The sequence below is a fragment of the Dicentrarchus labrax genome, unplaced genomic scaffold, assembly GCF_905237075.1.
Source record: "Dicentrarchus labrax unplaced genomic scaffold, dlabrax2021, whole genome shotgun sequence".
NCBI classification, from domain to species: domain Eukaryota; kingdom Metazoa; phylum Chordata; class Actinopteri; family Moronidae; genus Dicentrarchus; species Dicentrarchus labrax.
In genome coordinates, this window is record NW_026136713.1 from 4,565,356 (window position 1) to 4,590,685 (window position 25,330).

Genomic DNA, 25,330 nt, shown 5'->3' on the forward strand with positions numbered 1-25,330 from the left:
ATACACATGAGTTACCTGCACCCTGGCTGTGCCATAACCTTGGATAATTGGATCCTTTGATGGGGCCACGGTGCAGCTGGTTGTCCTGTGTTGATGATGAGTGAGAGGTTTGAATCTCTACTAGAGCTGAAACAATTAGTCAATTAAGTGATTAGTCTATCAGAAAATTGACTAATTTGCTGCCTTCTTAGTTTTCTGTGACAGTAATTTAAATGTTTTTTGGTTTATAACTTGGACGAAATAAGCTAATAAAATCAACTCGTACCATGAAAAATTGTAACAGGCATTATTCACAATTTTATAGACCAAACGATTAATGGAGAAAATAATTGGCAGATTAACTATGATATAAAAAAAGCTATTTGCAGCCCTGTTTTCGAGTTGCCTGCAATCATTTGTTGATTTATCTTTTATTTAACGATGCAAGTCCTGTTATTAGAGGCATTTTTTGAAAGAGAGACCTGACCAGGACCATTGTATAAAAAATTGGAGACACAACAAAACAACAGCTGGTAATGGATAAAACTGTAAAAAAGATGACAATACTAGGATAAGCTAAGACCAGAGACAATTAACAAAGGAGTCAAATATGAAAGAAAGAATCATCGCTAGATGAACTCTGTGAAATCAGTTTTCAGATATATGATAGCTGTTTGTTCAGAATGGCTTTAGAAACAGAAATATACCAATGAGTCAGTCAACATATAGATTAGATTAGATTTAACTTTTTTTGTCATTGTACAAAGTACAAGTATTAAGTCAACAAAATGCAGTTAAGCATCTAACCAGAAGTGCAGAGTAATGTGAATATGTACAGGGATATAAAAAAAACAACATTATAGATATATATGAATATACTAGCAGGATACTTACAGTATGAACAGCATTAACAGAATGAACTGCATGAAGTGAATACACTATATATATATATATATATATATATATATATATATACATACATACATACATACATACATACATACATACATACATACATACAAAGATATATATATATACAGCAGTTAAGTTTAGTATAAGTACTGTATAGACAGAGATGCATGGCCACACATGTTGAGCCTCAACGGCACATTCTAGCTGAATACAGAGGGATTCATTGTTCGGCCTTGCTCACACTTAACGCCATAATAACGGGGGTCAGCAGTTAACCCTTGTGCTGAATGTAAAGTTGAAATGTGCACAGCCACCCCACACAGAAAAAAAGGTTTTTGCTGGGGTGTTCCTATTTCAAGAAACTGAAAAGAAGGGTTTACAAGGCATCAGAGTGTGTTTTGTCAGCTATAAGCTCTATATTGCTGCCACTGCAGGTATCTCTCATGGCTCAAGCCAACCATACCGCCATTAAAGAAACGATGAACCATTGAAATAACTGCAATGACCTCCATTTTGAAAGCTTTACAAGAGAAAGCACCAGACCATGATTCATTCAATGCACCACGACTCAGTGGAGGTCACTGTTTGCTACAATCATGGATATGGTCTTAAAAGCCAGACCATACTGCAATGTGTCTCCATTAAGTTTCATGAGCAGTGATTCGATTAATTATGACATGTGACAGAAATGTGCACTACACTCTCAGCCATTGGAGTGACTGTCAGAGCATCATGTCTTGTCATCTCCCCTCAGTTTTCTTGCCACTCTTCAGTATTGATCATGTTGGTAAGATTTTGAATTTCATAACGTACCAACCTAGGCATGTATTGTACAATGATACAAAGGAAGAAAATCAATGATCAATATTCAGACACATTATGAACATCCATTGCAGTATCAGAGAGGTTTAATAGGAATATAAATAAACAGGTTTGTGCAAGGAATTTAACTAGAGCTGAAATGACTCCATGCAACAATAAGAGAAGAGAAGAACTGGAACAAAAGTACCTTTAGTGAGCAATAAGTCTATCCAATTTTATCAGTACTGTATAAATAGACAGAAAAACAGAAATTATGCATTTGTCTCAATGCTCTAGAAAAGAGACGCAGAAGCATGTCGTTGATCCCTTGGTGGAGATTGGTGAACAGATGTTTATAAGCATAAACAATGCATCCTACCTGTCATCCATGTCATGAAGCTGTGAAAGGAGGAAGTAATCTCTCTATTTCTTACACTATAATCAATCTGAGAGGACTGTCTAATAAAGAATCAAATGCATTGTGTTCACACTTTGCAGTTATCTTAGATTTAGTTTTTAATATCTTGTATAAGCTTCCGTATTCAGTGTGAACACGCACCCAGCTGAGGCCAAGTGAATAATGAAAGAATTTTGTAGGTTTCTAGTCAACAGCTGTCAAAAACTTACAAAAATATTGCAGTTTTTCAGGAAGTGTGAAGTCTTCCTGGGAGGCTTGCTCTTGAAACCCTGCTGTACCTCCTGCCCTCTTGTCACAACATTGCACCGGCAGTCATTGCTGTGACAGTAGACTCAAAGAAAGCTGCCTGTATGAAGAGGCGTGGCCAGATAAGAGCCCTGGCAAGTTCACTGAGCTGTTGACATTTCCTCACAGCAACTCCCCTGGTTCTAATTGGCTACCGCTGATAAGATTCCCATGTTGTAATTGGCAGCTGCTGATAAGATGCTGTCAGCTGCTGCAGTAGTCAGCGGCATGGTGGGATGACAACAGCTCAGGAGTTGGTGGGCGGACAAGGCTAAATCCAGGGCCTGAACCTTGTTTTCCAGAGATACTATTCCAGTCAGGGGTTGCCATACTACTGACTTTTACAAACATTTGAAACCAGTGAACCTTTCAAGTAGACCTGCAACTTTTCTTTTTAAGAAAACATTTCAACATTTTGTTGCATAAGTTCTGCTTATCAAATGTAAATATTTTCTGGTTTCTTAAGTCCTGTATTATAGTAAACTGTGGACAAAATTAATCAAGAAAAAGATATACAGATGAATTGATAACGAAAATAATTGTTAGGTGCAGCTCTATTTTTAAGTTTATATGGTATGTTTTCTCATTGCCTTTGTTATTTTATTTAATTACTATAAAAATATCCATTACAGCTGGATTTCGTACTTTTACAATTGAAACCTTTTAAGCCACTTCAATAAATAGAAAAAAGAATGGGTAGTCGTAGTAGCAGTCTCCCATACTAAACATTGAAAAACACAGTGTCCTCATGATGAACTTTTTTAATGCTTGTTATGTGGACGCTGCATTGGTTATAGTGCTGAATGGTAACCATAGCAACAGAGCCCCCAATCAGGTTCTGGCTGAGAGGAAAGTAGGAGGTCACAAACAAAAAAAAAATCTGTGCTTGTGGCCCATATCTGCCATTATGAAGTATATCTTATGATAGACCCATTCTTTCATTAACTACCTAGAACTACCTTCTATACAGGTCCTGGGGGCACTGGGCTTGTCATGTCACAAAGATTAATTTTTCCGCTGTACCCCAGTTCTGTACTCCGTAATGTACAGCTGACTCTGCTAAATCCAAGCCACTTTTTCCTGTTCAAATTTCAGGCCATTTGGTCATGTTTCAGGCCATACTCATAGATTTAGCAGATGTTATTGCTGGCAGAAGTAGCCTGAAGTCTCTTGGGCTCGAGCTGGAACTGCTGATAAAGAGATTTTTGTGCTATTGTGTCCTTAGCCTGGATCTCTGTTAAATTAATACACTTAAGTCCCTATTTCCTGTCTGTCCTCTTTGAACTCCATTATTCCTTATTGTCTGTATCATGCACAAGAGCATACAGGCATATTGATTGATCTTGAGGAAGTAATTATGCTTCTGTTTTTAGTCCGTGGCATGCACAAGAAACTTTTCCTGACAAACTGTTTCATGTGATGTTTTGCTACAGTGCTACAGTTCCCAGATGCTGTCTAATGGGAGGGTATGTGGGCGTCTGTGTGAGTACTAACTGGGTAAAGGCATTTGTCTCCTCCATCCAGTTGAGGGTTAGGAAGACAAAACAAGTTCCCAGGAGACTGAGTGTGCAGGCCTTTCCAGCAGCATGCAGGCTTATTTTAAACTATATAGTTAGTTTACCACAGTAATATAGTCGAACTACAACTGCGTTTTTTCAAACTTGAAGGTTTATTACCTTAGGAATAGCAGTTTAACAACAAATAAATCTGCAACAAATCTAATAACTGAATCATTATTTTTAGTGATCAAAGTTTTAAAGAAAAAGTGTCACAAATGATTTGGTTTCAGCCTGTATTATATGTGCTAATTATCTTTAACATTTTATGTATTAAATTGATTATTACTTGGTTTTGGGAAATTGTGATGTTTTTCACTATTTTTGGAAATTTTATAGACCAAGTAATTAATCAATTGATCGTTGCAGCCCTAGGTGTGATAACAGTTGGTCGTACATTGGGGGGGAAACTGTAACCCATACGTCTGTTCAAAGAGCATCTCTGACTATCTACTAACTCCTGGTTGATTACTTTTATAGTTGTGTAGTTTTGTTGTGATTTTGTAAAGGCTAATAATGTGCTCTAAAGATAAATGACACATGAGTTACATGTGCAGGACTGGAGTTATATGATTTTGTGGAGTGCTGTGATTATGAGGGTTTTTTAAATGTGACTAAATCCACCCCTGAACAAATTCTATTTTAAGTGACTTACTGTGATGCAACAAAGAAATTAAGCATCCCAATTAAAATACATAAAACCGCCTATGCATTCAAGGTTATTCAACGGACATTTATTCTTAGGAGGCTGACTTGTGGGAAAAAGCAGTGTCTGTCATAGACTTATAATTGTTTCACGATTTGCTTCAGGACTTCTCCGGCTGTTGATTAACCATGACCATCAAAGATGTTTTCTCCCCAAGTATGGCATAATGTAACAAGCTATGAGGACTTGCAGCACAGTTATTCCCTTTCCCACAACAAAGAATGACAGTCCCACAGCTTTTTTTCTCAGGCCCTGGTCTCTTGTTCTGACAGTTTAAACTTCAAAGGAGCGAGAAAACCGATTTAAAGAAGCTCTTGAGCTTGTTTTTCCTCCTAGAGGGTGTCAAGCTGTCCTTCAGGCATCAATAGACACATTCAATTTTTGTCTCTTGTACTAAACAAGGGTTTGGCTATGTAGTGACTACTTGTTAAACAACAAACTCCTTCAAGGCTGCAAACTGGACATAGACTGTCCTGAGAACACTGAGAAGGTTATACTGTACAGACCCAGTGTTCTCTAATGTCACAAGAGTTCAAGGATTCTCTTTTAAAACACATTTTTTATTTCAATATTCACGTCTTAGAACTGTATCACCTCAGGGGTCTATGCTAATAGGCATTCATTGGGGTCTCCTTTTTTCCATCTGTGCCATCATCTTTGTCTTAACCTTGATCTAATGGGGATTTCCCTCTGGCTGCCTGGTATGTTCTCAGATTTATTTAGATTAAAAAGACTGTATAGATATCTCCCCTCCTCCCCTTTCCCGTCCATGTCCTCAGGGGAACAATGAGGGGCTAAGGACTGACAGCCCTGAGGAGGAAATTAACCAGGCCCTCAGAACTTCACACTCGGCCACTGTAGTGATTTTTGTCTGTGAATCTTCGAGGGAAGAGGCTATGGGTTTGTCTATGACACTGCCTTTCTTTTAAGTCTCCATTTACTTGTGTTTGACTTAAAAGCAGGGGGTCTGACTTTAAGCTGCTGTTTCATACCTTTTTAAATGAGATGTTCTGGGTCAGCAGTTTGCTTCTCATCAATGTATTAAAGACACATCAAGACTTGATGGGTGAGAAGGTTAATGACTTCAAAAGAAGGTAAACACAAATATTAAGTTATTAATCTCCTAAAAGAGTGTTTTTACTGTGAAATGAAGATCTCAGCAGGTTGTGATGGAGCTCATTGTGATGATTACAGCAATTTTTCAGTTTGGATGAAAATAAATTTCATGTTGTAATTATTCCCTTTTTAGTGAAACGGATTCAGATCCTAAATCTCAACACTGAAACTACTGTACACATCAGTGGGTTAAACCCTAAATAAAAGAATGCCAATATTATGTCCCTGCTGGAAGTTGTTTTGGAGAGCACTAACCTCTCACAGAACTGAGCACAGAAAACCATTTTGAGCCTGAGACGGGTTTGCGTGCTTGACATTACACGCGGGATCAATTATATTGCACAGCTGTTCAGTTTCCCATCTGACTTAACTGGCTCTGTAAAATAAACTATAGTACAGTTTGGAGCTGTTGCATTGTTTTCACCCTCAATCCGGAGGCTTTCCTTTTGTTCGCCTCGTCCAAATCCTTCCTTAGTTGGCAAGCAGAGCTCTCAGAATTTGTATTGATCCTCTGTCTTTGCTTTCTGTTGGTTTGGCATCGTGTTTTGGTCATTAGAGCCTTTTTCACATATATTCTGGAGGACTGAGCCACCCGAGAGAAAGCTTCAAGATGACTTGTTGCATGTGCTGTCATTATTATTATTTTTATTTATTTGTTTATTTATTCATTTCGACTGGTATTGTGATTCCGATATTATTCACAATTAGTGTGGGAACAATCATTTTTGAGTCCTAAGTAGCAGTAGAAGTCTCTTGTAGTTATCGGATAGCTGACAGTGGAAACATTAAATATACTGAGAAAGCGAGATATGACAGGAGGCGGTCCACCATAAAAACATTAACCTTCAGGGGGAAAGTGCGGAGGCAATATCTCACACATATACATGCCTTTGGTGCATTTACTTAAAGAGGTTAAATTGAAAATGAGATGAGAGGCATCAGGGAAACCCTGCAGGTTGAATGTTAGTCAAATAGACTTAAATGGAATCTAGATGGAGTAAGATTTGATTGGCACAAGTAGTATAAATGCCCATCCTCCGCTAAGTGGACCCCGAGCTGCTCTTGACTGATGTTTCTTGTTCTTGCATGGTTTCTAATTTAAATGGGTGTGAATCTACTGTGATACAGGGAAATGGTCCTATCTCCTCATTTCTGCCCATATCGTTTCATATCTCTAACTTTGTTTTTAAAACGAGAGATCAGCTCATTAACAGGTCCATCCAGTCTCCATTGGTCTGTCTGAACGAGTGAATCTGTCTGAGAGCTGCAGGACATTGCATCCATTACAACACTGTAGTATTGGATGTTTTCTCTGCGATATAAATGAAGTCTCTGTTGCATTGTTCTGTTTTTGTTGAATAATAATTGTTTTTTGGACAACTTTCATACTGTTTGGAGTTCACTTAACTTTTAATGTTAACTTTTAGATGTACCTCTACTTGTTACATCTCTAATAAACTCCTGTTTTGCATGCTGGTTATCTTGCTATGTCTGAGAATTATTGTTTGATTTGTTTGGTGAACAGACGGGGCCCTGCAGGAGAGCTGAAAATCATGCAAATTGCTTATGATAACTCACGTTCCAACATAATGCATAATGTATCCCAGAGAGTTAAAGCCATACAGCATGTACTAGCTATATGAGCCTAGCTGTCTTATTTCATTAACCTCCATGTTTATCTATACTCACCACCATGACATTATTGGTCTAGAATCATGGTTTGTAGTCTCCATAGATTAGCCCATATCAAAGTTTAGCACCCTGTGAATTTATAATTTTTTATTAGAACATATAAGTTGTTCTCTCTGCTGTTGCACTGCTGTGACATTATGCACAAAATGCTGCAGGAAGTGTTCTCTATTATTTCTCTTGAGGGACTCGGTTCCATTTCCATTCGAATTAGTCATGCTAAAAGTTGTAATAGTTTTTTAATTGGTTACATCAAAGCAGAATTTGTCTACAGCAAATATGTTTACAATGAATATCTGCCCTTATTATTATTATTATTATTATTAATAATAATAATAATAATAATAATAATAATAATAATAATAATAATAATAATACATTTTATTTATAGAGCTTTCTAGTCGTAGGATCAGATTTACCAAGTATCTGTTGAAAGTAATTGTGCCTTATTTATTTAAAGAATTTTCTGCTGTGTTATACTCTAGTGTAATATTTATTGATATTGCTCTCTTTATTTAATGGGCAGTGGGAAAACTGACAATAGAAGTTCAAATATAAAGAAATGTCTGTAACAGATTTGAGTTCTGTGGTCTGACCGGTGGCACTATTTAGGAGTAGGGGATCTGTGATTGCTCTCGTGGGTATGTGACACATTGATCTCTGTCACCTCTGATGATCTGCACCAAAACTGTTTAGCTTTTAAGCCACTGGGCCCCGAACACAGATAATCACACAAAAACAGACACAGTCCAGGCAACAGTGACACTGAAGCATCATGTTTCCCATCTACCCCAAAAACGTTAAAAGGAAATGGCTACAGTCTTTTTAGACCTTTTTCGATTTGCACAGTTTCCTTGGTTGCTCAGGAAATGGACTCCTGGTGACATGTTGATCCTGTCATTCAAGGCATGAATGTGTGGTGGGTCCTGAAATTGTGGAGAAACAAAGCACTTATTGGGTCTCTCTTGCAGAAATGCCCTTTGTGCCTTCTCAGGGAAAACAAAAGAAAGGGAAGATAAGAGCATAATATGCATTAACAGTACAAATATACAGGCGAGTAACAAAAGGAAAAGCGTGAATGACTTAGCTGAGAAACATGTTCAATACAGATGGTTTCATACAGGACACGAAGGGTCGTTGAATGCTTTGATGAGAAAGAACATGATGTGAATCAATTGAATACCCGTTTCTGTTGTTTTTCATCTTTTATATATATATACACACACACACACACACACACACACACACACACACACACACACACACACACACACACACACACACACACACACACACACACACACACACAAAATTCTCATAAAATAAATAACCGAAAAACATTCTTTCTGTAAAAAAGTAAAACATAAAATAACCATACATCAACCCACATACCTGCAGTAATAAAGAAACCAAGCATTCAGTTTTTCATAACCTACCAATAGTCTTCTGTTAAGGTTTAATAAGAAAAAAGTGCAAATTCTACATGAATAAACTTGGATAGAAATATATTAACAGGAACTTTTCACTATTTCTTGACATTTACGATTATTGATTAATCAAGAAAGAAAATAATTGGCAGATGAATTGATAATGAAAATAACTGTTAGTTGCACGCCTGATGTCTTGCTCATAATTTATTACACTACATATACACAGCACAGTGTTATCTCTGCTCTCGCTGCTCACACTGTAGTTCTGTCAAGATAAAGGCTGATGAGGTTTCTTGTATGAAGCTAATTTCAGACTGATCTATGTTTTCTAATAAAAGTAATGGGATGCTTTATTGATCGCTGGTTGATTATAGCCTTCAATAAATGCACACAGGCTTAAAACATAGTTCATCTGGTTAAAGCAGATTGTTTTTCTGCACTTAACTATGTCTACCATGTAAATTAATGGGTCAGTCCCTGCAGGATTTCTTTTGCGCAGCTCACTTTAAATGATCAAATTTCCAATTACCTCTCTCCTCTTTAGATTGTTGCTCTAGTAATTGAGTCAGTTTCTTCACATCTGTACCACAGTGTGGATTAGATTCATACTCACAAATCAGTATTTACTGATGTGACAGCTTGGCCATCGTAAGAAATATTTTAGATTTATAGTCTCCACCACTGCCTCCATACAGTGGAATAGATGCTGTGCATCATTTGCACATTAAAATGAGAAGCCATTTTTCCTGCTCCGTAATGAGATCTGTTGGATTTCTTTAACAGTTACAGTGTAAATGTAGGATATGTGTTTAGAATCAAATGCACATCACAAACATTTCCTTTGACTTGGAAGCACATTTTGTATCAGGCTTCATACAGTTTAATGTAGTGTTTTACTGGTTCATTCATGTGCATGTTTGAATTAATAAGCAAGCAGTTGACAATAGAGTTTTATATTATATGAAGCCTTTAATAATTCATTGTACAAAATTAATAAACCAACAAATCAAAAAGAGATACATAGACCAATTTCTATCCTTCACGCTGGTCTCACAGATTCCCCAGCTGTGTTGCATTTTTCTCCCAGGTGTGACAGAAACACGACAATAATCAGTTTGCCTGTAATTGGGAGAACCTTCGCTGCTGTCAGTGTGGACATAAGGATGTCAGCAGGCATCTCAGTAAACTTGTTCATTAAAGTAACTTCCTGTCTCTTCGAGCTCATCATTCTTACAGATTAGTGGCAGCTGTTTTGTTACATCATTAAGATCAATGCTACAATCAGTGTGCTCCTGCATCCTGTCAGTCATGTATTCATTTCTCTGCTTGTAGATGTCAGTAGTGTCTTCTTTAAGGTTTCTGTATTGATGATTATATTGGAGAGGTTCAAGAGATAAATCTGTTTTGTGTTTAACCACAAGCGTGAAAGAACAACACGACGTGTTCGGCCAGGAGTGAACTTTTTACTGACTCATGAAGTTCCAACAACGATTTTAAAGAATCAACTTATACCTGTCTGTACTTGATACCTGTTATTTTAATTATTATGATATTGTGTGTCACTTTATTTACAAGCTAATTTGATTAGTTTACAAAGCAGTCTCACCACTCAATGCATTAGGTGGCGGTCCTGGAGCTGACAATCGTGTCACATAATCCTCCCCAGCAGATGGACTTGACTCGGATTTTGGATACAGACATTGTTTTGCATTGGTGACATGATTGGTTCCCTCCCAGAGAGAAACCGTAGCCAACAGGGATTGTGTTTAGGAAGAAGCACAGCCAAAAGGCTGTTTACATGGTTGGGATCCCTGTGGCAAATAGTGGAAGATGTGGTATCCGAATGTTTTTCATTGTCTGCTGTGGCTCAGGAGACAACCTTGCAATTGTTTTGCAACCCTTCAATATGAACTTCTGGGTTGAACTTGGTTCTGCTTGCTGGTGATTATATCCATCAATGTCACCTCATTCTAGTGACAGCAGTTGCCACCTCCAACCACCTAATCACTTGCATTGTCCAAGTCCAGCAGTACACTGTAGCCACCACTTAACTGAGGCATGTTAGCATTTCAGAAACCTCCCTAGCCAGCGTGACTGGTAGTCTTTATTGATTTCTTCACCAAACACCAGTTTGTGCCACACTTCTGTAACATGTGGCACTTTCGACAAGCCCTGTTTGTTGCATTATAGATTCCACAGATGACCCTCCATCCATTATTTTGAATATTTATGGTATTGATGTGGTGAGGCTACAGCTTCGTTTGAGATCTCTCTTTTCTCTTTCATGCGCTTTATCTCCCATCCCTCTTTCTCCCCCTCTGATATCAGAGTAATCTGTTCTTGTCTGTCACCTCTTTCAGCCCGATAAGGAAGGAAAGAGTCATGCTCCTGTCCAGGAACGGATGTTCCTCCTTGACAACAGTGACACAAACACAAGTGCCCTGCCCCATTTGTATAATAAAAATAGCTCCTGATAAGGCAATAGAATTTGAGGTTGTTTACCTTAACTACTCTGCGCAGGAAAGTCTTCAGTCAGACTTCTTCCTTCGTCAGATAAATGCTGATGTCCACTGTGCATCTGTGTTTCGTTGTCATTTCAGGGGCTTTATGGTTCTGCTGCTCTTGGTGTACTTTCGTGTTGCAGCAGTCTTCGCTTCATAGCTGAGCCTAATCATGCTTTTTTTTTTTTTTTTTAAAGAGGCTTCTTCAGCAGTCAGCCATTTTAAACAAAGCATTGGAACTCATTTAGAGAATTGTAATTACACATTTAGCTGTAGTTGCTGAGCAAAGATTGTTGTAGTCAAAACAAAACAGCTTTAATTTGTTGGTTTATTTTGTCAGCGGTGTTATTCAGTCCTCAGTCAATGTGGATGATTTGTTGGAATGACTGCATATAAGGATGATTTTGTATTGTTTAATGTAAAATTGTATCCTGTACCTCCTTTATGTTCACAGTTGGAAAGCTAGAGTTTAAACATTTAAATAATAATAATAGTACATTCTCTCTTACTATGGGCCTATAGATGATCAGGAAATATTCTCACTGTGGTGTAGCCCTAAAAATAAAACAGTAATTCAACGGTTCATTGAATGCAGAGGCAGTGTATTCACAAAATTGCTACCCTACGTGCTTGACTTGCAGTCTGATCGATTGCTTTGCATTGATTGACAGTTTGATGAGGTCTGTATTTGGGTGACTGGTCTGCTTATATTGATCAGGTAAAGACTGACACGAATCTGCTGGAATGGATTTATTAATCAGGTGGAACAAGTAAAGAATGTAATTGATCATATTCTGACGAGGGTTGCTTTAGGTCAGATGAAGCAGGATTTGGAGCACTTTGACTCTCAGTACTTAATCATGAGTATTACAAATGGTCTTAATTTATTGAGCATGAGCGCCTGATTGGACTATAATATGTGTTGGATATGCATTGCTCTTTTTAGTATTTTGCTGGAGTTGGAAGTTCAGACGCCTCTGCTGTGAATTGGGCTCAGGTTAGTTTTTCCAATCCAATTTTGGAGGCAGTAATTTGATTTGACAACCTCCGCTGCCGCCACTTCACTAAAGCCATGGTCACCTGTTCGACACAAAGGCAACATAGATTCACTCCCAGCCATCAAATTGCAATGGATTTATTTGCCATGGATGATAGTCTCTGCATGGAGCTCATTTTTCAGCGGGTCTTTAGGGACTCCGTATTATGATCACATTTTTAAGACAGTACAGAATTTGAACAAGGTGCTGTCCTATTCAAATTGTCAGTGCAGGAAAAGGCCTGAGGTTGTCTCTCTGCTAGTTTCGGAGGGTAATGAAATTACTCTTTTCCACAACAGTATAAAGCCATCACTCTTCTATTTCAGTAATGGCATTACAGTCAGCCATTCAACAGGCAGGCCATTTTGTTTTACATAGTTTAGCCTCTGTAACCTGTTTAATGTTGTAATATCTAATAAGATTCCCATAAACTTAAAAGTTGATATCCCTTGGAATAAACAAAGTTTACAAAGTTTCTGTTTATGCTCAGTTTCTGTGGATGTATGAGGTCTAACAAACGTCTTCTTCATTGACGCCTTTGCTGGTGCATTGTCGTGTTTCTTGGTGCAGCCACCTGTAGATCTTGTGTGGCAGCAAGGTCTGTTGTGCCACTTGTGTCCACGTGCATATGTGTCATCATGGGCGTGCACAAGCACATTGCTTCATAGTGCTTCTAGTTGTCAAAAACTAAAAGTTCTCAGGTAATCTAACGTGTGAATACATAAGAGAGACATCAGTGTAAATCAAAGAACAACAAAGATGAGTAAAATAAGTTAGAATTGAGGAAATGGTGACGAGTTCTAACCAGTAGCAGTGGATGACATGGGCAAAGTCCTCATCATGGTGTATGTAATTTCCTATCACCATATTGATATACTGTATTGATATATTTATTGCAAACTCAAAGGAACCAGTCAAAGAGCATTCAAAGACACAGTGTGCAAGCATTGCAGGAAAACTCCACAAATTCATACAAACTTCTCAAACATCACAACAACGGAATACGATATGACCATACTGCACCAACACATTATACCTGACAAACTCTAAAAATGGTTCCTGGAAGAAATGTGAGAGAAAATTGTCCCAGTCAGAGTGAGGAAATTGTGATTTTCATCCAGATTTTTGCAGCCTTGGTGTGAATCATGTTTTCTTTCCTGTAGCAACCAACACAGAACATGACGAGGTGTGACATGTGGTCAGCATCCGTCTTCTTCCCAGCAGGAGTTGCATTTTTCCGAATTTCTCTGTCAATATCCGTGAACTCTGCTCTTATTAACACATTTATTTATCAGCATATATCGAGGTGATTGAAAGAGAAATGGCAGAGGGAGTTTTTCTCAATTTCTTCTTTTTTTTTTCTTATTCTCCCATGAGGCCAAACTGTCTTCAGGCATCTTCTGTCATCCTTACATCTTCACTTTGTTGTCTTCTTTTCTGGTCCTAAATGAGACGCGGTGTAATATAACACTCGGGACACTCTTCACTGTGCCATCACTAATCACCAGACCCCTACCAGTTTTATCATAATTAACTGATCAAAGAAGCGGAGAGAAGGGCACTCATACATTATTGAACAGATACTGTGTGTGTGTGTGTGTGTGTGTGTGTGTGTGTGTGTGTGTGTGTGTGTGTGTGTGTGTGTGTGTGTGTGTGTGTGTGTGTGTGTGTGTGTGTGTGTGTGTGTGTGTGTCAGCATGTGTATGCTTATGTATGTTAGGCACGTAAAAGATGGAATAATATAGTGATCTTTACGAGCACATTTCTCTATTTTCAGCAGACTTTGATAATTCATCAGAGATAAAGTTGTACAAATTGTCCTCTAAACAAGGTTTTCTACTGGTGCATACATCTTATCTTCCTGTTCTTAGGTTCTTCTCACATTCTGATGAGACATATTTTTCCAAATGACCCTGAAGGTGCACTATTGACCTACGTGTGTGTACACACACACACACACACACACACACACACACACACACACACACACACACACACACACACACACACACACACACACACACACACACACACACAGAGAGACACACACACACACACACACACAGACAAACACACACAGACAAACATACAAACCTGCTTTCAGGAGAAGATTAAGGTCACAGAGGCCTCGGCTTTCAGAGAGCAATTGTGCACTGGAGGCATGTTTTCCTACTATATGCTTTTCATGCATAAGTCTGGACACTTCACATATCCTTCCAGATGGAAAATGGCAGACATCACAAAGAATCAGAAAGCAGCCAGCAACAATTATTTGGAGTTTTATTTTTGACTTTGGTTGGAGGACATGTATTGCAACTCAATTACGCTCTTTTGTCTGCTCAATCACTTTGTGTTCAGCGATGACATTATATTATACACTAATTGTAGGTTTTTTGTGTTAATGACTGTCATCTGGACTCTTTGCTTTATTCATTGCTGCAATATTCAAGGTTCAATTTGAGGCAGCTTCAATTTTCTAAACTTCACTCTTCGTTCTGTCATTTTGTCTTGTCAGCATCACATCTGTCTATTAAAAGCGACCTTTTCTTTCTTTTTGTCTCTGTTCCTCATCTTTTTTAGCTTCCTCTTGAATTGGCTCTCTAGGGGCTGTAATAAACCTGTAGTTAGCTGTTAAAACTGTGTGCTTTTTAGACTAAATGGCCCCTAGCGCCTCTCTGCCTGCTGTTGGGGCTTACGGCCAATGGGCCTTTAAATGACCTAATTTCCTATCTGCCTCCCGGGGGACCTTTTAGGGAAGCTAAAAGCTGGTCACAGCCCTCAGAGAGCGAGTATCAGGAAAGCTCTGGGCTGGGTGGCCCTCAGCTGAATCAAAATTACTATCGCTTTAATTGCCACGGGTAATATCCATGCAGAAATGTATTGTGGTGATACTGGTGAGTTGCACACAGGGTGGTCTCTTAACAGCATTTCAGTTAGTATTTGTTGCTTTTAATCATGCTTTCTGAGAATTGTCCTTGTTGCACCTGAATTCCCTTTGTGTTTACTGGTATTTATTTATTTAATATTAATTTGTTAATAATTTTGTCCATAAAATATAAAGACAAAATTGAAAATTTTCCAGTGTGTAGGATTTAGTGGCATCTAGTGGTGTAATAGTCCCCTTCAAAGCGCAAAGTACATGTAATTTTGCTTTTTGAGTTGCCTTCACATGATGTTATTTTCAAAATAAGTCTGTAATCTGATAATTGTAACCTACCCACCACATTTGGACAGTCTAATGTTGATATCCAGTCAGAGGGATAAATGTAACCTCAACCTGTAGCTCTACTTAAATCTAGCCAGGCTTAACCTGATTTATCTGTATTAAGCTTGGCTCAATAGAGTTCTACATTTGGATCTCTCTGTCATGAGGTCTTTGTTACACATGATTAGATTGTTCAGTTTATATAATTAGACATGTCATTTGTATGAGCTCAAGCTAAATTGAGCCAACAGCTGAAAATAATTTGGCTTATTTATTGATTTTTTTTACTTTCTCTGATCATTTGACCTTGGATTAAACAGTTAAAACTGCTGGGATTCAGTTAGGTACTTTTCATTCTATGCAGACAACTGGCTTGAAAACAGCAAAGCTACCAGCTCTAATCCTTGTTTTCTGTTAAAAATATTTACCAACATCGATTTCCTCATTGGCAGTATTGTCCCTGGCTCTTATCCCTCCTTTCTGGCAATGTTAACAAACGTGTTGTGGGTATGTGCACCTGAGTGTATGCTTGCACATGTGTGCATCCCTGTGTGGAATGTTTTTTTTTTTTTTTTCAGCAGCTGTTTGCTATTCCTCTCTCAGCTCTATATATTGATGTGATGCTGTAGAATGGTTTCTTTAAGGGGAGCCAAGGCTGACTCCTGCCCTCAAGGTCACTTTTGCTGCACCAAAATCAAAAGCCCTCAGTGATTGACGCAGAGAGATGCAAGTCTAAAAGTATAATTGATTCATGGAGAAAAGAGTCCATGTGTGTGTCTGTATGTGTCCGTGTGTGTGTGTGTGTGTGTGTGTGTCCGTGTATAGGAAAAAACCTGAGACAGTTGAAGGAGTTGAGTCGATGCAGGATGGGCAACAAGAAAAAGAAAAGATCAGCGTTTAGTACAATGAAAAGAAAGAGGGTGACCAGGAATTGGATAAGTAAATGGGAGCAGGGGGGCAGACAGATGAACTGAAGGTTGTATGACTCACTGCATTTTGTATTTGTCATCAGGGTCAGAAGGTTAGAGGAGTTAACTTGACCCAGCACTTTAACGTCAATGATCCAACCAGTCAAATGTACAGGGATTTGAATGTGACCCTCACAATCAATAAGAATGCTGTCCTCCAGGGAGGAGCAGAAGATAATTCTGATTAAATGTCTTTCAAAATCCGTTGACCTCCAATGATTTCACATCAAAGGCAATGTCTTGTTGTGTTTTCTCTCACAGTTCAGTAGATTAGATGGGAGGACAAAATGGATATATAGATTTTTAGAATTTCAAAGTCATATTTGCCAACACAGGTCACATTGCATGACATTCTACCGAAGGATTACTAGCAAGAGTAGCTAGCTAGGAGAATCCATGGATCCCTAATATTGGAAGTACTACTGCTAGCATAAGCCACGTGTTTCCTGTTTTATCCACTGCTTTTTCCTTCATTGTCATAGGTACGACTAAATGCCTAATGCTCTCATACAGCCGACCAAAACTTCATCCGTGCCAGCTGAGAAGTTTCAGTGAGTTATTGGCACAATGCCCTTTTACTCCCAAGAACTATTTAAAGTTTTCTTCTGCGCCTTTTTGACCTTGCAGCCTATTTCAAATGAACCGAACAATACATACACGCCCTGATCCGTGACTTGTAAACTGAACGGTTAGGGTTTTTTACTTGAACATTTCCATCCCTAATATCCAGATATAGGACATTTTCTGGACATTGGATTGAGAAACCATTTATAGAATAAAATAAGTAGACCAGAGTTGACAAACTCAGATTTTACTTAGTACTTAACTAACTAAAATAGGTTGTAACACATCATTTAAGACCTGGAAAAGACAAGATTTTAGTCTCAGATCATCATGTTATCAACAACATGTTAAGTTTTTAACTAGCTCTAATTATCATTCTTAGCAGTGGCCAAGCAGGATTAGTCGGCCTGAGGACATCACCTGTCAAACCCTGAGTGTGTGTGTCCATTCGCACTGCAGTGATGGCAGTTAATGTACTGTAAACCATAATAAAACTATTATAAAAAAACTCACCAGCAGTCCTCTCCTCCTTCATTTTAAGTCCTCGAAAGTGTCCCCAGTTAATAGGGTTGTGTTAGTTAACAAGCCTGTGAAGTCTTCGTCAGCAGCATTATCACAGCACCGCACAGACATAGGCAGTTTTATCGGGCCTCTCTAAGGCAGTGACAGCAGACAGCTCTGAAATTAGTAGCTCAGAGAGGGAGGCAAAGAGGCAAATAACATTATTACACATTGCCAGCTGTGTCTGAACACCAGGAATACCAATATAGTGGTTGTTGTGCAGACAGACACACACACAGAGCAGAGTGTTACCTCCACAGTGGGCTCTGCCACAGACCATCTGAGGTGTGAAGTGTGTACAGGGCGCTGCGCTTCTCATTATTAACAGTAGTGTTGGCTTTGGCATCAGGCGGGAAGAGGGCAGCTTGGCTCAGCCAGCAGTCACAGCAGTTTACAGGTCTGTCAGAGAGAAAGAGGTCGACCAGAGGAGAGAATTAAAGAGCATTTAGAGCTGTGAAATAGACTGCAGACAGGAGAAGGAGCCGCTGGTGGATGTATGATGTGTTCATGTTGACTTTACTTCAGGGTTTTTATTATGGGGATCTAAATGTGTTTGCTTTATTATGCAACACTTGGCATAAAACCATGAGTCTGGGGCTGTGAGTTTGAGATGATGTGTATTTGCGGTGCTAAGTTGGAGATTTTTCCAAGGTTTAGTAGCAGAGTGGCTGGCAAATTCATGATAGCATCAGGATTTGTGCTTAGTGCCATAATAATCTTGTTTTTTGCTGTATTATTTTCTTACTCTGGCTTGCAGATGAAAGCTCAGATCTTTCACCGGAGTTCTCACCGCTGTACATTTTGTGTAGATATGTGAATACTTTCCTATTTTTTTTTTTTTTTTTTTTTTTTAAATCTGCTAGTGTAAGATTGCACATTAGTGTGACAGTTTTTTTTTTCTTCAATCATACAGAAGCATTTCCAGTGGACTCTCTGTACAGGTCACTGAAGCAGGAAGAGTCAAGAGGCCAAGGTGTTCAACGTCGGTGCAGAAACTGAACAAACACCAGGATGAATAGATTTTAAATTACAGTATAGTTGAAATCACTACGGTGTCAGACTGACTGCGGGGTCACAGTGACCTCCCCTGTTCTCTTCACTCAGACAAAACGCAGAATTAAAGGAACAATTTATAGAAAAGAGGCAGCCGCAGATGATGGCCCCCTGCGTTGTTGGAAACAATCTTCTACCTCGGTCTGGAATGACCCCATATCATGATAATTTAGAGGTCACAGGAATGATACTGACTGTTCTCTCTGTGCCTTGTTTTTTTTTTCTGCAGAAGGGATCTGTAACATGACAATGGACTCTAACTCCATGACAATGCCCATGTCAGACCCCAACGCCTGGGCAACAGCCATGAACAACCTGGGGATGCCTCCTATTGGAATGACAGGCCAGCAACTCATGCCAGGTACTGCACCACCAACCAGACAATACCCAAACCAGGACCAAAGTCTTTGTGTTGAAAAAAGTTTATATCTCAATACTCTACGGGCAAAGATACTGTACTGTACTGTACTATTATTATTGGAATTGGGTATCTTTAATTACAGACATCCTTACTCTATTTTCATCCAGATGTTGTGAAGCAAGAAATGTGACCTTTTGCAGGTTATATATACAGTATGACTTATGTTGGTTGCCCAATACCAAGTATCATTTCTTTATTTATATTGTTGAGCAATTCTACCTCTTTCTAGAAGCTTCTTATACAGACTTTTATATGTTCACAGTTGCATTTGTTAGAGAAATGATCTGAAGTGTAGCTTTAGCTCATACTCTATTCCATCATAATAATTCAATTCAGTCGGAAATTAAAACCTCAGTGAGTTATTAGATCTTTTTAAAGACTAGTTATCTTTTTGCATATAAAATAGATCATTTAAATTGACTTTTTGTTACTGTGTGGAGCAAGGTTTTGAAATGTGTTTTATGCAGTGGTAGGTTTGTTGATTTGCAACATTGTCTTTGACTGTATTAGTGTTCAGGAGTGTGTGCTGCTTTGAAGGATGAGGAAGTGGATTCTCCTCTGTGGCTGCATTGGTCATTTAAAAATACGTACGTTGGAATAAACAGGATGAGCTGAGTCACCAAGTTTGGAATGCAATGCTGTAAACAGTACAGTCTTAGGATGGCATTTATAGACAAGCAAACTGTCTGACAGGCTGATATTAATATCAGTTGGGATTAGTAAAAAAGCAGCAGGTTGTGTTTTCAACCTTTGAAGTTCTGTGTTAAGGTAAGTCTTTCTTTTGGTTGGTTAGAAAATGTTACAGGATTTTACATTGTAAGTACATTATCTTTGTCAGACAAAATTTTCCTAATTCTTGCTCCTCTGTTTTTATGACAAACATGGGATATGCACACTAGAGAGCTGAGCTTAGCTGAGCACACTACAGTGACAAAAAGGCTCCTGTCATTGGTTTAATAGAAACTGTTTAACAATTTAAAACCAGTAGGTTATGGGTATTGAAACTGTAAAATTCCATTAATTTTATTATATTTCCCATGTTATTACAACACAAAGGAGCATCTTGTAAGCACAAGGTTGAGCTACTGTATTCTGATCTAGCACTATAATATTCAGCCTTACCGATTGCTCTGCTATCTATAACATTAGGTTCAGCAGCACCCTCCCACTCTCCATCTCTGAAGAGTTATTCTGCCATGTCTTTTCTCTCTCCGCACTAGAAAGCCTTTCCCTAAAGCCTTTTATAAATCACTTCCCACTTCTTAGCCGAAATGCACTTTCATATTTGAAATATGCCAGGCTTGTGTGTGTGTGTGTGTGTGTGTGTGTAGATGCATGTGTGTACGCACTTGGAGACGAACAGTCCTCCAAATGCACTCCTCGAGAAATATTAAGGGAAGCACACACATGCATACACACTCAGGCCTGGCATATTTCAAATATGGTAAACAAAAGCCTTTCGACTGAGCAGTGAGAGAGAGAAGACACAAGCTGTAAAGGAACTTCTCATAAAGGGAAGCGGAGGAACTGAACCTAATGTTAGAGATGAAGACTGGATGCTGGACACACATACATTTCAGAGTGTGTTTTTCAGATAAAGTGTGCATTGAGGGTGCCAACTTCTCCTCTTGAATAGGGTTGGGTTCTGAAACACATCCATTTCTATACAACTGATATCTACCAGACCAAATCACAGCGCAGATGTCGGTGCCTCCAAAACAAGGCACAGACGTCTGAGCTATCTATTGAAATAGTTGCCCTCTGGTATGGACGATACAGGCAAAGGAGGCAGCACCAAACATGCCATTGCTAGAAACGTGACAGTAACTACATGTCTCTGGCAGCAGGTATCTTACCGCTAGCTAGTAGCTACCTTAAACACGGTTAAAGTGCTGAGCTAGGTGATCTTAAGTGTGGCTGTAATTCACTCGAAAGGATTCCAACACTGGGCAGGACGTGCAACAAATGTTTAAAAGCAACTGCGTGTAAAGGGCGGGGGGGGGAGAAGCATCTGGCAATGCACGGAGTGCACTTGAAAGCAGAGGGATTCACCGTGCTCGACTGCTTGTGTGACTCAGAGCCAAGCACATCAGCCAGCAGTGTGGGTGTCCCTGGCCACAGCGATGGGGCATATAGATATAAACAGTACATGCAATGTGTCATGATGACTTGTCATTTAGTGACGATTAATGATGTCGGCAGCAGCTATCAGTAAAAACACCCAAAGGATACCCAGCACTACTCTTGAACTTAATTTATTTATTTATTTATTTTTTACCAAAGACATTTTAACTTATTAAAGCAGGCCACTGGCTTTCCTCGTTTCCAGTTTACAACAAATAATTAGGAAGAAGAAACTCAAGGTTAGCCAACTAATAACATTAATGATGGCTCTTTTCGATTTTAAGTGTTATTAAGCCATGCCACTGAAACAGCATACACAACACCAGAGCGCTGAAACTAGGCATACATTATTGGGCTGCATATTTCAGTGATGTTTTTAGCTGCACCTGTGTTTGGCAAGTCAAACTGTCTCCTCTAAGAAAGGTTGATCACGCTTAAGCAGACCCAGTTCTGCCAATTTTTGCCCACAGTCATACTTCACAACCAGGTACATAATACTTTATTGTGAGTAAGAGACCATTGACACAGCAGACATTTTTACTTGTCTCCTGGTAAGCCATTACAGTGAGCCAGGATGCACAAAACCACGACCCTGGAACCAGCTTACCTCCGTAAACAGCAGTCGATATTAAAGTTATCAGTTACACCTGTTCTTTTTCCTCCTATGACATGCCAAAATGTGTGCTGTGACAAAAGGTTAAAGTCCCTGTACACCCACACAGGTGTTTTCATTTATTCTGTCCAACAGAGGTCTGGTCAGCACATACCACCTTCACATCATTGGGGTGGACGGTAGAGATGGGAAAGATTCATTAGGTCCTCAGGCAACTAAATAATCTGAGTCATAGTTGATCATTTGAAGGTTAAAAATACTATATATTGAGTTGGATTAAATGACCTTGAACAACTGACTTTGGCTAATTTAAACCATCCGTGCTTTCAGAAAATCTGAGTTTCTCAGTCATTATTACAGTTTGGATGTTGGTGTGAATGCAGGTCCAAAACTGCTATTTACAATTGCTCAGATATGACATGAATGTGGCATCAGGCTGTAGGTTAATCCAATGCGCTAATAAAAAAGACAAAGGTGTAATTTGTCTCATCCTAACAGGTGCAATAAACTAACCGAGTAAGGTAGATGTCAATCTGTCTGTACACACCCACACAGTCCTGAGAAGTGCTCTAATCAGGCAGAATAATTAAACTGTCCTGTGTGGGTTTACCCTGGGTGTGTAGGGCCTTTAAGCCTTCAACTGGGGGTAATACATCAGGTATCAGAAGCAGTGATGGAGAGGGAGGAGACTTGAGTTAAGAGGACAGCTGTGTCTCCCCTAGTGGATCACCTGGAATAACAGCTGGTGTTTCCCAACCTTTTCCTCTTCTTCCTTCCTTTCTCCTTTCCTATCCCCCCTCCCTCCATCACCAGCATAAAGTACCCAGCATCTCATTTATATCTCATTACAGCTGAGTCAGCCACTGTAACCCACATCCACATCAGAACACACGCTGTTCATTTGCTGTCCACTGATCCAAGTTCCTTTACACACTTGGACTGCAATGAGTCACACTGAAATCCTCATCTGAGCTCAAGCAGTACATAATGTAACCCGAAGGTGAAGCCAGTCCAACAATTGACAAGTAATTGCATCATGTATCAGTAATGTAAGAACTTGTTTTTCTCTCCCATATGAACATTAAAATACTATATGTAAATTTCAGAAATGTGCTGCCGTTTCATCATGTCTCTACGTTCTAAAGGAATTTTACATATATTACTCATAGGCCTATATTTTCCACCCATACATTTTTAACTTCACTCAGCCCAAAAGAACTTTACTTATTGAACCCCAGGAGAAGTGGGAAGAGATCCACTTAAGCACTCTCCTCTTGCTAGCCTTGTTTCCAGTTTACAACAAATAATGAGGAAAAAGAAACTCAAGGTTAGACAATCCCCCAATATCTGAAAATTCAGCTTTTATAAACTCTTCAGTTCTGTATTGGATGAAAGGGTGCTAAACATGGCATCTGCAAGCCTCTTCCAACCCAGTTTCCTCATGCACTCTTTCATTAAATCTGTGTGAGCACAAAGCTCTGGGCACACACTTTCACATGATGTCACACACAGATTTATACTGACATGCAGCTCCTGGTACCAGAGCACCTTGCGCCTTTGAAGTAATCCAGGTGGATTAGTTATTGATTCTCCATCATGGCCGAACATCATCTTTGTCTCCTTTTTTGATTCACCTCTGAACAACAGGGGATAATTCACTGTCACTGTTTTTGCTCTTTCCTATTTGATCTTTGAGTGTGTTTGTGCATGTGTACAATTGGTCATATGCTTTCTGCATATAGGTTTAATGGGGTTTTATGTGTCAGTTTCATGCTCATTTATTAAAAGAGACTGCCTGTGCCGCCGTGCTTTCATTACGCATTAGAGTTTGCCTCTGTTTTATCCACTGTGAGCCTGAAATGTATTTCTTCACCACTGAGTCTTTCCCTACCTCCAGCCAAGTGGATTTATCCAGATAGACAGCTGGATAAACAGACCATTGTGGGCAGAGCTTTCAACACTGTGCAGTCTCACAAATCCTGTTGTGAGTCTCCAATGATGACAGTTTTATTTCTATAGATGGACTGGGCAGTGGTTGTGTATGTTAGAGAGTTATTATTACGTTTGTATTGGTGAAGTGTTTGAAAAAAGGGAAAGATCTGACTCAGGCCATAGGCTGGAGTCAAGTTTGTATGCAGTCATTCGTATTGTTAGTTTGTACTTAATTTACTAGTGTTTTCATTGTTCCTCTGTATCATAGTTTTACCATTGTTATGTACTTATGTCTGTTTTGCATATATGGCATCTATTGCATGATCTGGAAGAGGGATCCCTCCTCTCTTGCTTTTACTGAAGTGTCTCCCCCACTTTCCCCTTTCAAAGTAGTTTAACCTTATTTGAATCATGGATCTAAGGCTTTCCTCTTATGGACAGACTGTAAAGCCCTCTGAGGCAAATTTGTGTTTTAGTCTATATAGCCCAATCTCAGCAACAGTTTCTGACTGAGTTCAAGCTGCCCCCTGCCAAAGAAAAACAACTTGTGAAATCCAGGGGGGAGGAAATTAAAATAGAGACTCCACTCCTCCTCAGACAGCAATCAAATCCACAGGTGGGAAAATGGAAATAACTAAAAAAAGGAAGTTACGAAACGTTTAATAGGACCATTACTAATGTTGTTCGTCCAATAAAGCCACGAGCCAGAATATCAAGTACAATGACTGTTATTCTCATTGAGCCAAAATCCAACTCCAAAAGGTGCCAAGTAAGTGGAGTAGAGTTTAAGGGGAAAGTTGAATAGACAGGGCAGCTTGGATGATGACAGTCACAGTCGGGGTAAGTTAGCGCTGCAGCAACACTTGCAAAATTCTGAATGGTCTGGCATTGCCCAATGATTGCAGAATTCTGGAAATATGTTATTAAAATTACCTCAGAAATAATAAAAAAGCTTATACCACATGAACCTAAAGGTGACTTGGACCCATTGAAAATAAATAATTATGTTAAGCACTTCATTTTACTTACCAATACAGTTGGCAAAAAATACATTTTAGTGAACAGGAACTCTGACCTCTGTCCCTGTCAAAGACACTGGATCAATAGGTAAAGTTGTGCCAGAAATCTCAACTCTGCAGTCACAGTGACGGTCACAGTTACCATGTTGGTGGAGTAGCTTGAAAGGGATTGACAGTTCAGGGCAGAGGAGCAACAGCAAGAGTCCTGGGAACAAATGAGACCTAAACTATGTGAGGTGAGGACACAGCTGAATTCAAGGAATCTGACCCACATGTTTCCGGGAGGTGGAAGGGTCTGGCATATCTCTGGAGGAACGGTGTAGTGTATTGATTGCATGTTCTGCCCTGCAGCTGCAGTCGGATATTCCAGGTTTTGTTGTCACGGTCATAGTGTGCGTTATCAATGACAATTTTGGTGATTTGTGCTATTCTGCTCTAAA

The 25,330-nt window shown here is 39.2% G+C and overlaps 1 protein-coding gene across 7 annotated transcripts in view; it reads left to right on the plus strand.

The window, feature by feature from the left end:
• The window catches only part of LOC127374438 (ecto-NOX disulfide-thiol exchanger 2), a 170,643-nt gene that overhangs the window by 94,046 nt on the left and 51,267 nt on the right, over positions 1-25,330 (plus strand). For all 7 annotated transcript variants that reach the window (XM_051419716.1, XM_051419719.1, XM_051419722.1 and 4 more), the window contains one exon: positions 19,011-19,142. In XM_051419716.1, coding sequence (XP_051275676.1) covers positions 19,011-19,142 — 132 coding nt within the window. The remainder of the gene's footprint in view (positions 1-19,010; positions 19,143-25,330) is intronic.